The sequence below is a fragment of the Convolutriloba macropyga genome, chromosome 7, assembly GCF_964194025.1.
Source record: "Convolutriloba macropyga chromosome 7, txConMacr16.3, whole genome shotgun sequence".
Classification (NCBI taxonomy): Eukaryota; Metazoa; Xenacoelomorpha; order Acoela; family Convolutidae; genus Convolutriloba; species Convolutriloba macropyga.
Genome location: NC_134474.1, coordinates 63,680,624 through 63,696,253, shown reverse-complemented (window position 1 = coordinate 63,696,253; position 15,630 = coordinate 63,680,624). Strand labels below are relative to the sequence as shown.

The following is a 15,630-nucleotide window of genomic DNA, read 5'->3' as shown; positions in this document are numbered from 1 at the left end:
ATTAGCCACCCATGGATGTAGGAAAAAAGCTCAGCTAGCACCCCCAAAACTTGGAATAGGGTTTACCCAGCCAGGAGGTTGCAATGCCGTCAAACCAGACTCCAGCCAGACCGAAAAGTTTTTAACAATACATTATCAAATGTCGAAAGAAGGAGAGAGTGATTTTTGTTCATGCAGTTTTCTCGCAAAAAAATTTAGCTAAAAAAACTTTTATTCCAACTTTTTTTAGGAAAATTTGTTCTCTCCATGATTTCCACAATTGTATTTTTGGGAGCATTTTCAACAGACGCCTTCAGCCTCTCAACGGCTTTTTCTTAGACGCTCTCTTTTTTGAACAATTAAAAGAAATTGAATTGTATTAGAGCGCTGCCTTTTCTTTAAGACCCGTTCATACATTTTGATGAGCTCTGAAGTCAAATCACAATAGTGATTTTCGTCACACCGATAACGGATGTGGAGCGAAAAAGTCAGCTGTTTTGCGGTATGAGTTTTTCGCTCTAATTTCAAAGTAGTTCGGGAAACACTATTTTAGCGGGAAACCGCTTGTGGTTTTTTTTGTTAACACACGGAATTTTGACATTGAGTTTTGCTGTTGAAATCAATTTGGATCTAACTTTTCTATATGGTTTTCAGAGTTCATTCTAAATCTAGTTTTTTTCTTTAGTGATTTTTTTAGTTTTAGGTCATGATTTGTCCCGATATATTTTTTGGTTTCGCTTTACCTATTGATCAAAATTTTTGCATAAGTCACAAGTTTCAGCTTTGACTTGTGACTTATCTCAATTAGTATTTCAGCTGAATGGTTTTCAAACTCTTTCATGCATTGGGTTTTGCACCCTATTGAATAGGTCAACGTCAAAATGCCAAAATGCAAGAAACGGGTTAAACCTATAAAGTTCGGTGGGTAAGTTCTAATGCATTTGGTTACCAAGGTTCATGGTTATCAAAAATCATTTTTAGAGCAATTACCTGCTGACTTTAGTTTTAAGCTTATTAGTTTTCAGTTTGGAAGTTGAATTAAGTATAGTCTTGGAATCTAACTAAAACTGCACACCAAATTAGTACACTATTTGACATTTGGAAAAAAATTATATCTATTCCTCTCCTTTATTTCTTTTTCTGTTTAAATCCTTCTGTGCATCAAGCGCGTCAGTGATGGCTACTCTCAGGCGATTGGCGGGCTATGATAAACCATCTGAGGCAAATAATTGATTTTCTGTTGATATTTTAGCTATTTGGGCCTTCTGCCAAGTTAACTGCCTATACAATGGGAATAGTGATAACACTAGAGATGGATTACTTTTCACAATGATGAGTAGTTGGAATTTTTTCTCTAACTTCTACTTGTAGAGGTCAAAATCAAATGCTAATATACCAGATGATCCTATTATGAAAAATCACCTCTGCAACTCAAGAGTGACATGATCAGCAGAGGCATCAGTTTATAATGAAGTATTATCAAGTTCATGTTTAATTACTGGGTTTTTTGATTGCACGTTTTCCAATATTTTCTTCATCTTGATCCTCAAACTGAAATTACTTCTTGCAAAATAAACTGTAGAAATAAAAGTATCTCATGTATTTTTCTCCGCTTTTGCTCCGCAAAACTGTTTATTTTGTGCTTTCTCCTTTTCAAACATTTTTCAAATCCATAGAGAATGTTTACGTTCAGCCTGGCCTATCTCTTCAAAGAATGAATTCTGATCTTTATTTTGACTCCAATTTTCCAATATTTATCATGCGACATTCTTAACTTCTTAATAACTCTCAACTTACTGATCTTAGTTGGGTGTGCTACGACAGAAATTGATTTTTTGGCGATATAAATGTTCTCCGTGGCCATAAACTAAGTATAAGAAGCAAACCTGGGAAGTATACTGTAAGTGATTAGGGACTGAAGTTGATTGAGATACTTTTATGGTAGTGTTTTTAACAGCAGACAAACTAGTAGAGACGAAGATGTTTCTGACCTGTACGAAAGTGACTCTGAAGAGGTGCCAACATCACGACTTCTCAGCTCCTCAAACCTCAATTCTACCAAAAAGAATCAACCCACCACGAAAAAGACAACCACTTCGGTATGTAAATTATTAAATGCATTCACAAGTTATTGCAGCTCTCTTTTGTCAATATTATGCTGCACGTCAGTTCTTGTTAGGGGCTCTATGCAGGTGCAACTACAGTGAAAATGGACCAGTACCGGATTCGAACCAGCATCTGTTTCTTGCAAGCCTATAGTGTGCTACCCATTTACACCAACGGGTCTTAAGCTCTCGAACTTGGGCATCATAATTTAAGGGAGTGGAATGAAAGAATATTCTGATGATTTCAGAAGAAAAGTCAGGTGGCGACTGCCAAAATGAGCAGTAAAATGAACAAGAACTCTGTTCAAATGAGCAGTAAGAGAGGAGCAGCTGTAGAGACAATCAGATCCAGAGGAGACAACTGGGCCACTTCAACTCACAAGAAAACTGCTGGTTTGTATTCATTACTTGTACCACGAGCAAAAGGATTCCAAAGGCCGAGGAAATTTGTCAAAATGCTGTAAGATAAGTAGTAACTAGCGTTAGAAACTCATCCCAACTTTTTAACATAATTTTGCAATGAATGCATTGAACAGAAATCCAACGCATCAACCGCAAAATTATACAAGAGAATTGCGATAATTTTTTTTCTGGTCAATGTTGGTTAACGTGAATTAACCAACATTGACCAGAAACAAATTTGAGTTTCTATGCGAAAATTTGAAATAATACTGCGTATAGATTTAAATAATAAGCGTAGATGTTACTTTTTTTCGCATTCAAATTGGCTTTTCATGTTTCATAAATACAACATTTAATTTTTGTCGTTAAAATGACGAAAATTAGCTTTTAATGTAGCTTTTGATTTTACAAAAATGCAGTTGCATTTCATGTTGCAACATATTGGCAAAATAACCACTCGGGTACTACATATTTGAAGTTGTTTCTCATTTCTGAAAAAAAAACAAAATTCTAAATAAACAGTTCCTTCACTACTATCAGTCCAATCAATGTTACTGCTTTTCAATTTTGAAGTAGAAACAGAGAACTGACCAGACGGATAGGAATACCAACTAAGACTACTGTGACAAATTAATTATCGTTGATCAAACAATTATTCAATACCTAAAAGCTGCAGTTAGTGACTTTTGTGCTCCGTAGCAAATAATTTGGCAAATATTTTTTATACTTTAGTATCCAGCTCGTGCGTCGAGTTTGAAAGAAGAAATGAAGAGTTCTTTTTTTCCTAACTCATCCCCCCAACAAGACAACTGTCAAATATTTTCATTGCGATTGCATATAAGAAAAATTTTAATAAGGAACTCTTTTTTTGCCGCAAAGAGTCACAAAAAATCGGTAATTTTAAGAGTGGTAAGATAATGGGGAACACTTTCCTTAAGCAATTTTGTGGCAGATAAACAACGTACAAAAAAGCTATAACATTTGTTGTCGCTTTGCAAGAAGAGAAGCTACCATTTCCTTGACTTATAGCTGCGAAGCTGTAAGCTGAGCGTTGCTGTATTGCGTTGCTTTTGACATTTACAATTCGAAGAGGAGCAATAAGATTCTGCATGTTTCGTTTTTTTTTAGCTGACCAAAGTTTGTTCACGACGAACTTTTGAATGTTATTTGAGTTTTTTGTGCAGTTTTTTTTCAGGTTTTCTTCTGTTTTTTATGAAGTTCTCCCCAATTTGTCTGATTTTGCGCTTTAAGTGGTTATTTTTTCGGCGCAATTTTTATTTTACAGCTATTTTGTAGGTGTTGTCATTAAAAAGTGCAAGAGAAGTATAGACCTGGCCTTTTCACTAAAACAAATAACGTTTGTTCTAAAAATCCTCTATAGAAGCGTTTTTTTCAGTTTTAACTGTAAGTTCTTCAGTCAAAGGTGTTTTTAACCATTATCTGAGCTAGTAATTAAAAATTTAAGATCTTTTGAGATATCTTTACGAGAACTTTCGAGATAAGATAGAATTTCGAGCTATTTTTTTGCCATTTTCACCTGATGAACAATTTTTTTTACCATTTTTAAAGTCTCCTTCAATTTTCTGCAACATCTTTGTAGGTTTTGTGAGGTGACCTTTTGTGTTTTTGGGGATTGGAGGATGTATTGATTGGATTCTTTTGTCTGCTTGTAACCAATTTTGATTGTTTATAATTAGTAGGTATGTTTATTAACGAATATTAAGAAAACCTAATAGAATTTTGGTTCAATTTCATGTGTTTAATTTTTATTGTCTGTAATTTAAAAAAATTTTTAGCTTGCTTTTGAAAAAAACTGGAACGGGCACTGATCTAATTGATAGTTTTCACGCTGTTTATATCAAAACAAGTGTTTTGAAGAACAGGTTCTCGTCTTTTAGGGATAGGTTCTCGTCTTTTAGGGATTTTTGTAAAAAAAAGCAATTGCTATTCTTCCCTTTTCTCAGTTCTCTGCCCATCATCCGTTTTATTCGGTAGACAATCTTCTAAAGAAAGTTGTTTTTATTGAAATTTTTCCCAATAGTTGTTCGGCAGTCGCAATATAGGAAGACTGTTTTTCAGATATTTTAACATTTTTTTTAACAGATTTGAATTTTCGGATATTTATTTTACAGCTGTTATTTCAGATTGATTAATGCAAGAAAGGGAAGTAAGAAAGTTGAATGATGATTGATTGACTCGGACCTAAGATAACATTTACATGAGTCGGTTCCGGTGTCTTCTGGCAATGCTTTTTTTTCTAGGGTTGTCAATGTCTTTGATATTGTGAAATGGGATAAACAAACCACTGGTTAAAGCTCTAAAACAGGTAACATTTAAATAATTTTGTTTCACTTTCATCTGTTTGTCTCTAACTTTTTTAAAATGTTGTTTCGCTCGTTTTCGAAAACAATTAGATCGTGCACTGATCTAATTAATATTTTTTGAACTGGTTATATCAAAACAAATGTTTTGAAGTACCGCTTCTCAATATTTAGCGATCGTTGTAAAAAACAATAGATTGACTCGTACCTAAGTGAACATATACGTTAGGCGATTCCGTTGTCTTTCGGCTATGCTTTATGTTTTCGTAAGATATTTTTACAACTTTGTTGATAAATTTGAGCTTGCGAAACGAGATAAACAAGTGAAAACTCGGTTGATCTTGAGTTACAATAGAGGCCCTTAGTTCGATTCAGTAGTTTTTTCAAGATGCGTAATATGTTAAAATTGTTAGGAAAATGTAAACGAAAAGATTAGATTTTCAGCACTGAATGAAGAGACTTTTTTGTTGTTTTTGTCAATTATCTTTCATTTTATTTTGTTATTTTGTCTATTTTGAAAGTCTTTTAATTTTGTATGGCAAAATGTCTTGTTACGCAAAATTTATTTATTTCTTCTTGTTGTTCATGCCATTTTTAGCAAAAAAGTCAAAGCAGTTCAGCTAATTTCTTTCAATTTTTGAAGGTTTTGTCAGTTTTCCGTGGTTTTCACCTCTTTGGGCCAAGAAATTTTTTTTAAGTTTGAACACGGGTAATGGATTAAAAATTATAGCATAACATTAGTTTACGATCCGGCTGTCTCTAATTTTGCTACTTTTAATCATTTTCTCCTAATTCTCTTCAAGTGGTTTGAATTTCTTGAACTTTTAAAGTTTTATTTAATTTTAGTGACCAAGGAAACAGTTTTCGAGCTGAATTTGGGTATGTAGATGACTTTTTGATGATCCAGACAAACATTTAGATGATAACATCTGAAATCTTAAAAAGTTTTTAATATTTTGCTAAATTTTTCAGGTTTCTTAGGAAAATTTTGTCCTTTTGATTTTTCTTTATATTAGGGGTGCAACGAAACTTTTTTCAAGATCAATTTTGTGATTACGAATAGTTTTCAGCTATAAAAACGCAATAACTTTCTAACATTTAATGCACTTTTTTAAAATAATTTGACCTATTTTTCTGGGTTTGGATGAGTTTCTTTGTTCTGTTTGGCTTAGGCTTACATTTTTGTTTGTGCTTGTGTTTATGATCAAAAATATATCTTTAAAATGGGTTTTTATGCTTTTTTTCGAAAACTTGAATTTTAATTATTGGTTCTCAATGCATTAATAGCTCAATATCTGTTTTGATAGAATACAATTTTTGTAAAGAAAAGGTTTGTCTAGCTTTTGTTATCCATTTTTTTTGTCAACTAAAGAGCTCTCAGGTTTGTCAGTCATTTCTTTGGATTACAGTTCAATTATTGTTATGCTATATTATCCACTTCGTCAATTTAAATTTGTTTCATTATACCTTTGTTTGCCGCCTTTCGACATTTTCATTGAAATCTTTGTCTGAATTTCAGGAAACTTTTTTGCATGAAATCTGTTTTCAGAAATCTTTTTTGTTAAGCGTTGATTGTAGCCTCTTAATCCTCTCATTGAAAAAAGGAGTATGCATAACTACAAATCCTACTTTAAAAATAAACCTCACTTTAAAAATATATTTTTTAAAACATTCAATTTTTATCAATGTTTTTCTGTTCCTTCAATCCCAATTCTGGCTAAGGGAATCCATGGCCGCTAATTTTGGGCAATCTGCCGGGTTTATTTGATGCTTTTAACGGGTATTAGTCATGTCGGCCTTATTTTAAAGCAATTTTTTGCATGACCAGTTGTTCGTCTGAATCATTTGACTTTTCGTCCTCAAAAGCGAGATAAGCAGTTTGCGCCCAGCGGGCATTCAGTGCTCTCGGGCATTGGAGCCTTTCAGCTCACTTGTCTCCAAGAATGCGATTCACAGATACTGTTTTAGAGACTTATACTTATGGCGTGACCACCCCCCCCCCCCCCCCACACACACACACACACACAAACACGTATCAACCCCCCTCTCACTTCACCCCCAATCTCCACCTCTGATTGATTGATTGATTGATTGATTGATTGATTTAAATTCAGATGGTAGATGATACAGAGCATTTTATACAGAATATTAAGTTTAATCAAATTACCACCTTGGACACCATACGAGTCAAATGACTCTACAAGAGGTGCCCAGAGAAAAAACGTGCAATATCTAAAAAACAAATCGAAAACATCTTTATTATCCAAATAATATGCCCTAAGTTTAGTTCGAATCGAAAGAATCTGTTCTTTAGATACTTGTTTGGGTAATAGACTTTCTTTAGCAAGGTAGTTGAACATTTTTATTATTGAAAATCTCAAGGATTTCCTCTGAGTCTGTGTTTTAAATTTTGGTAAAGGGATGAGTGACTTAATGGATGCCCGCGAGTTCGGCCTGTTACTGTCAACATCAAGAAAATTCAAAGGAGAAACTTTTGCAATCTGATCCAGGATCTCTTTTACAAGAGCGTCAAAATATAAGTCAAAAATTGACAGCACGTTGTAACGCTTGAAAAGATAGCATACGTGGTCTCCTCTCTTTTTGAAAAAGATAGTCTTTAAAATGCGTTTTTGTAGACAGAAAATCGAACTGAGTTTTGTTTTTTTTTGCGGAACCGTAAGCTAAAATGCCGTACGATATCATTGGTTCGGCATAACTATTATACATTTGTAATAGAAAAGTTTTCGTATAAAAGTTTCTTGCTCGGAACAGCATTCCGTTGAATTTTGCTAATTTTTTGCCAATATATTCAATGTGTAGATCAAAATTGAGATGCTTATCTATGAACACTCCTAGATATTTGAATGAATTTACTTCTTCAAGCACTTCGCCTAATAGCAGATTTTTTTATTTTTGTACATTCCGGCCAAAACCAACAATTTTTCATTTCTTACTGTTAATGACAAGTTTGTTTCTTGAGGACCAATTTTCAATCTTTTTCAAGTCATTATTGAGCTTATCCTCAATTTCCAAATTATTGCCTGATGTTAAAATTGTTGTGTCGTCTGCAAAAAGTGCTATTTTTGATTTATCTTGAACAATTTGAGTCAGATCATTGATAAACAAAAGAAACAGCAACGGGCCCAGAATTGATCCCTGTGGAACACCTACATTGATTTCCATTTTTTTCGACTCTTTTGATCCGTGGACTACAAATTGTTTTCTATCTGACAGGAATGAAGCAATGAGTGTACTAATTGTTCCTCGAAAGCCTAGATTTTGTAATTTTAATATCAGAAGTGAATGATCAATTGTGTCAAATGCCTTTTGAAAGTCAATGAAGCAAGCGAAACCCATTTTTTGTGAGTCAATAACATTTCGCATCAGTTCTGTAACTGATGCGATAGCGTGTGTGCATGAGCGTTTTGGCCAGAAACCGAACTTTTCGATTGAGAGAAGTTGATGTTTTTCGAGGAATTCAACCATCTTTGTATTCAAGACTTTTTCAAACACTTTGCTTAGGGATGACAATAGACTAATTGGTCGATAGTTTGAAGGATTTTCAAAACTTCCATTTTTATGTAGAGGAATTACTTTAGCTGTTTCAAGACAAACCGGAAAAAACCCTTCTTGAATGCTCCTATTTATCAGCTTAGCCATATGATAGCTAACTACAGAGGCTACAATTTTTAAAAGTTTATTACTAATTCCATCATGACCCGCTGTGCTTTTGTTTTCTAATGAACTTATTATGTTGAATATTTCGATAGTGTTGGGATATATTGCGACGGGAAATAAGAAAAAAGTTTTGTCGTGACATGGTAAACCTGGCTCACTGTCTACATTGTGAAAATTTGTGTTACTCACTTTCTTCCCTACGTTGATAAAAAAGTGATTAAATTCTTCCACATCAATGTCTTTTACTGATTTTTTCCTTTGCCCTAGGAATTCTTTGAACACTTTAAATTTTTGTGCTGGACTACCTGATAAAGTCAGTTTTTGATCATAGTGTTGTTTGCGAGCATTTCGCACTTCATTTGTTACTAAATTACGTAATTGCTTGAACCGGACTTCATTTTTAATATTTGGGTGAGATATGAGAGTATCATGTGCACGATCTCTCTTGCTAATGAGATTCTTTAACCTGTTTGTCATCCAACTGTTTTTGAAGATTTTTTTCTACGTAATTGGACATTTATCATCAAAAATTTGTAGAATGATTGAACTTAGTTCACACCATGAACTTTCACGATCATAATTATTCATCTTGTTTATTCTATGTTGGAGAATGAAGAGGAAATTCAAATAATTCTGTTCATTCTCAAAAAATTTAAAATCACGGTTGTAATAAAATTCATTAGATTGAGAGCTACAGACTGAAAAATCAAATTCATAAATTAGAGCGTGATGATCGATTTCAGGGTTGATACTTCTTTGGATTGTTTTGACAAAAAATGATCGATAGATTTGCTCGTGAATTTAATTACTCTTGCAGGTTCTATGTTTTGCATTTCATAATTAACTGAATTGATCAAGTTTTGGTACTGTTGACGATATGCATCAGAGATATCAATATTAAAGTTACCACAAATAATAGTTTTCTCTTTCATCGCGTTTATATTGAACAAAAAACTTTCAAAAGTCTCTAGGAAATTTTGAATTTTTTCCGAGGGAGGCCTGTTTAGAACACAGAAATTTATTCGCTTTTTTCCGCTCTCTTTGGATAGGAGTAGATGTTCCAGATTTTCTTCAAAAAAAATAATTAGATATTATCTTACAATCATCTCGTACAAAAAAGCCAACGCCTCCTCCTTTTTTGTCGTTTCTATTTTTTACTATCAATGGTTGATACCCTGTTATGAAATACCTATCTATGGGATCGTTATCAGTGAGCCAGGTTTCGCATACAGCTTTTACAGCTGGTTTGGTTTTGAGGGTTTCTAGTTGACAGCACAGTTGGTCATGATGGGATCTTAGGGATTGCACGTCTATAAACAAAAGCGCTTTCGAGTGTTTATCCATTTCCAAGTAATAGATGATTGTCCATTTACTTGATTTTAAAACTGTTACGAAAACACGAAGTCGAAAAGGAAGTGTACACTGCGCCTGTTTTTTAAGCCGCGTTATTTAATGTTTGGACAATCATCTATTGGGTGGAGTATTGTTGTCATTAAGTTTTTTTTTCAGCTGGTGTTGCTCCCATATGATAAATTTCGTCAAAATTATCAATTTCAATTACATCGCCAGGTCGTTTGTTGTCGTCGCTGATTTGACAATTGTTTAGTATTCCAGTTGTTGGCTTGGTTGCGTTGATTAGGAGATATTTTCTTTATTGCCCGTGGTTCAAGATCTTCAACTGCTTTAACACTATCAACAGGTTGTGTTACACGCGCATTCTCAGTTTTTAAAAACAGTTTTACCCTACATTTGTAGGTCGTGGTGACCAAATCCAGCTCGTTAGCGCGCTTTTGAATAGCCAAATCATGTTGGGGGAGACGTTCTCTCACATATACGGGCTTACCATTTAGTGGGTTCCTAAAATTTGCGAGCTTTGGTCGACGATTGTATAATTCAATTTTATCGTTGTAGTAAATAAATTTGACAATTACCGCAGGGGGGGGGGTGTTACCTTTCCAATTACCCAAGGGATGACAGGCTTTGATTGCGTCCGGAGACATCGAATAATTCAAGCATTTGTTAAAGAAAAATAGAATTTGATCCGTTATGTTGGCGTTACCAGGTTGCAAAGGGTGGTTATTTATAATAATTGTGTCTTTGGAACTATACCGCTCCAATTGAATCACTCTGGATTCCAGTTCGTTAATTTGGTTAGTCAGAGAAACTATTTGGTCGTCTTTTTCAATAAGTTTTATATGGAAATAAGTAAGAATGTTTCGCATTTTTTCGTCAGTAATTGAACAAATTTCAGATTCGAACGCGAATTTGGCCATGATTTTTACGTAAGCAGTGCAATAGTTTCAATTCGGTTCATGAATTAGTAAGCGACTGTTTTCGAACGTTGCTCTTTTGTGTGACCCCCCTCTCACTTCACCCCCAATCTCCACCTCTGCACATCGTTCAGGCCGTAATCACCCCGTGCAGCAAAAATACCTTGAACCCCACTGTTGCCTCCACACTCCTTCCCCGCCCACACTGTTGCCCCTCCCACAAAATCAGCCCCCGGTGCACGCCCCCCGCTGCGCTCAACTCACGCCCCTTACATTAAGCTAAAGCTAGCCTCACTAAACCATGGCTAGCTACTGACGAAGCCGACCATGTTTATAATTTTTATTTTGCTTCTTGAGCTTCATGATTTATTTCTAATTTTTTGTTTAAACACCATACTTTTGATTCTAGATCTCACTATATTTCCCTAAAACCAATGTTTTAATAAGAAACCGGACCTAGGGAGAATTAGCATTTTGACTCTAAGATTGAGTTATGCTGAAGCTGCAGGGAAAGTTGCATGAGAAATTGGGAACTGAAATTCAGAAAAACATTTTTTTGCCTCATTGTCAGAGTATGGCACTGTAATGGACACCTTTATCAGAACACAGAATTGGTAAGCTGATTCTAGTCATAAAGACCGAACTTAACAAAAATGTAAGCAGTTTTTTGCAATGTTCGACTTCAAACGCAAGAAGCATCATATATACAAATTCCATACGTAATTATAGTGACGGAAAACTTTTCGATTAAAACTACAGAAGATTGAGATCAACTTCTTCCAGAGCAGAAGAGACATTGAATCCTTTTATTTTGTGGTGTAATTTTTGAAATGATGAGAAAGGGAGCGTTATTTATGAGCCGAAAGCCTAAAAAAAAGAGTAGGTTTCGATAACCATGTTGCAATTTGGAAGGAACGGCCGCTGCCACTCAAACAAGTAAGAAACCGAAGAGATCAAATGCCACACAGACAGGTAACAGCAGGGCCAGTCATGCGAGTCAGAAGGGGACTAACGTTAGCTCCAAGAGAGACAAATTGCACAAAGAACACCTGCAGGATATCCAGGAGGAATCATACCAGGTGAACAATTACAGATAATCATATCCTTCAGCCCAAACACTAAAATTTTCTTTTGTGAATCACTTAAAAATCGTATATTGCCACACAGTCTTTCGGGGGAAAAGTGACACTCGAGAAAACTCCCAGTTACATGACGAACCATTTATTTTTACACGATTCTCTGAACTTTAATCTCATGATTTTGTTTGCGTAGTTCACACGAAAAATCGTGTGAAAAAGCCCAGATTTTTCGTGTAATAAAACGATTTTTCACTTGAAAACACACAGTATTCTCATGTGGAGATACACCAAAAATCAGTTAAAAGTCATTTTGTTTCACATATTTTCTTACAATATTTATATGTTGTTTTCACATGCGAATTTTCTCACTTCTTCCAGAAAAAATTGCATTTCTAGCGATTCTTTTAGCAAAAATAGATGTGTTTATTTAAGGAATTAGTTTGAATGTTGCGATAGGCGAACGCAGTAAAATCACCAAAGTTTAAAATAACTTTTGGCAAGAGTGAAAGCTTTTGTAAAAATCAAGTATCTTGGTATTTTATTAGACGAGAAGTTGAGTTTCAATGGTCACACATCACACTAGTCTAGACGCTATCAATATCTCATCCCGGGTCGAGGCCGAATGGTTATCTTGTAAGAACTTGCAAGTTTCTGGCAGAAACTTACAAGGCGATGCATCGCCTTGCAAGTTTTTCTTCCAAAAACTTGCAAGTTCTTACAAGTTAACCATTCGACTTACAAGTTCTTACAAGTTAACCATTCGACTTACAAGTTCTTACAAGTTAACCATTCGACTTACAAGGCTCTTACAAGTTAACCACTCGACTTACAAGTTACTTACAAGTTAACCATTAGTACACACACCACACACACACACACACACACACCACGCATGCACACACCCGCACATACACACACACGCACACATAAAACGCACATACACATAGACACACACGCACGCACACACATACACACACATACGCACTAAACCGTAAATAAAACGTTGCAATATTTGAATGTAAACGAATGTTTGGAAAATATAGAATCTGGAAAAGTGTGAACTGAATTGTAAAAAAGGGTATAAAAGGCCACTAAATTATTTTGAGAAAATACTCACAAATGAATTTGAAAATTCAATCAAAGTAAATATATTGGGAACATTTTTAAAAAACCGATCGTGAGGAAGCTAATTGAGATCTACAGTTTTTAATGGAATTGCACAAGGAACTCTCTTGAATTGATAATATTCAAAAAAAATCATTTTGTCTGCTTAGGGCAATTTTTTTTATGTTATCCAAACAGAGCAACTGACTCCCACGCGCTTCCTACGGTAAATGACTGAATGTTAAATTGAATTAACCAATAAGAGTTGTGCTCGACCGGAACGAACTTGCAAGAAACTTACAAGTTAGCCATTCGCCTTGCAAGTTCTTACAAGTTAACCATTCGACTTACAAGTTCTTACAAGTTAACCATTCGACTTGCAAGTTCTTACAAGTTAACCATCTTTTGCAAGAAACGTGCTAAATCTTACAAGTTAACCATCTTTTGCAAGAAACATGCAAGTTCTTACAAGTTAACCATTCGGTCTCGACCCGGGATGGCTTCTGTTTTATACGGCTGAATATGCAGTGTCATCAATAAGGCGTTTTCGAATTCGGATTCACCTGTATGATGGGATATGATCCCAACCAGGAACCCTCAAAAATATTTATATTTGAAAAAAAGGAAAAGTTGGATTCTTTTTTGATCTTTTTAATGTATACAATTTGAGCACTTATGAACTCCATGCCCAGGTTAAGGTCCTCGTTCAAAAATACTTATGAATATACCCATCAAGACCATTTTTGCCTATGAAAATACTCATCTTGACCAAAAATGCCTAGGCTCATTTTTGCCTTACTCAAATTTTCGGTGCGTTCATGAGCTCGTTCAAAAACGTTTATGAAAAGACCAGTTCAGACCAAAATGCGATATGATACAGACTTTGGCTCGAACAAATTATGAAAAGACTCGGAAAGATCAGTAATGTTCATGATCCAGACCTTGACCCGATCGTAAAAACTGGTGCGTTCCTGTTTCTCGTTAAAAAAATTTCTCGTCGTGTATTTTTGAAAGCACCTTACCCCCTGTGTGAGCTCAAAATTGATCACAAAATTGATCCGCGTCATAAACGAGGACCTGAACCTGGGTGTAAATGAACCCTTCAAACTTAAAAGTAGTTTACTATTTACGTAGATAAACATTCGAAATTTTTCACAAAAAAAATTAGATCACAACCATTTTATGCTATCAGAGATGAAAGACGAAGTCTAACAAAAGCTCAGCTTAATAATTGCTTTGTTCTAGATAGAAGAATAACTGAGTTCTATATTATTTTGATAGACTGTGATTAACCAGTGCATTTTAAAATGTCACCCCAACAAAATTTCTTGAATAGTATTTATATGTCTTCTTCGAAAACTACATTTATGGAAATATGCGACTAACTAGAGTGTTGCTTACAAATGAGATCAAAATTTTTACCACTTTTAATGGAATGTATGTCTCTGGAAACAATTCTCATTAGACGAAATTTCATTTTTACAGATCTCTCTTGAAAATTGTTGCGCATTTGAAGAGTCTGTTCTGAAAGACAAATAATGTTACAAACCAATCATTAAATTGTCACCAATATTATATTTGATAATTTCAGTTTTTTATTGATAGTTCACGGCACAATAACCGCCTTGCATCGGAGCAAAACTCCTCCTGATTAAAAAACTCTTGTTGCTTATTAAACGCTTTCGGCTGCATATCATATCATTTATTCCTTTTTAAATGAGGTCTGCACTCGTTCATTCATTGTAGCCGAATTTACTCTGGATTTAGTTGTGATTTGTTTCATTGCATAACTGCAAGTGAACTTTTCTAGTTTCATGATCAAGCAGTTTCATCAAAACAGCTCGTGCGAGACTGTTCGTACCAAAGAAAGTTCCGAAACCCATCTCAAGTTTGTCAAAAATTTTGCTCTGAGCAGAAATTTTTGTTTGAGTATCATTTTTTTTATCAAATTGAAAATTCTCTACAGAAAAGATTATAACAACCTCCTTATTAAAAAAATTGAAAACAGACATAATTTTGATATAACTCCAAAAGATATTAAACCGCACCCATTTTCGATTATTTCGATATTATGAAACACAAATCAAATGATCGGTAAAACTTATTCAACACGAGCAATCAGTCGCCAATTTATCTCAAACAATCACATCCCTAGTGATGAGCGGATTCAAATCTTGCAAGAATCTTGCAAGATGATTCAAAACTTGCAAGATTCTTGCAAGAATCTTGCAAGATATCAATCAAGGCCAAAAAATAAATCTGGGTACAAGTGTTTTAGGAAACATCTTTGAAGCAAGTTTTTGTTTACTGAACAAGTTACGAAGCCTAATTCAATGAAAAAAAAATAGCCAGGATTCAAAATCTTGCAAGAATCTTGCAAGATTTTGAATTCCGGAAAAAATCTTTATGTGTTTTTGGTAGCTAAAACTAACTGAAAACCAAATATCATGACTTATATCAGAATTCTTGATCAGCAAAACTGAAAATAAATGACTTTTTTCGTCAACGTCTTTTGAATGTGAAATCTTGCAAGAATCTTGCAAGAGTCTTGCAAGATTTTGAATTCACATACAACTTTCCGACAAGTAAATAGAAATTACTCGAGGCAATCAAATCCGTCTTTTTAAAGTTCAATTTATCTAATAAAAACAGAAATATTTCAATATTTCTCTTATCTTTCATTAAAACAAAT

General features: G+C 34.5%; 1 protein-coding gene across 2 annotated transcripts in view; it reads left to right on the top strand.

Moving 5' to 3' along the window:
* Positions 1-15,630, top strand: part of LOC142342445 (uncharacterized) — a 108,484-nt gene that overhangs the window by 28,351 nt on the left and 64,503 nt on the right. For both annotated transcript variants that reach the window (XM_075393771.1, XM_075393770.1), the window contains 3 exons: positions 1,937-2,078; positions 2,333-2,477; positions 11,668-11,834. In XM_075393771.1, the coding sequence (XP_075249886.1) occupies positions 1,937-2,078; positions 2,333-2,477; positions 11,668-11,834 (454 nt within the window). The remainder of the gene's footprint in view (positions 1-1,936; positions 2,079-2,332; positions 2,478-11,667; positions 11,835-15,630) is intronic.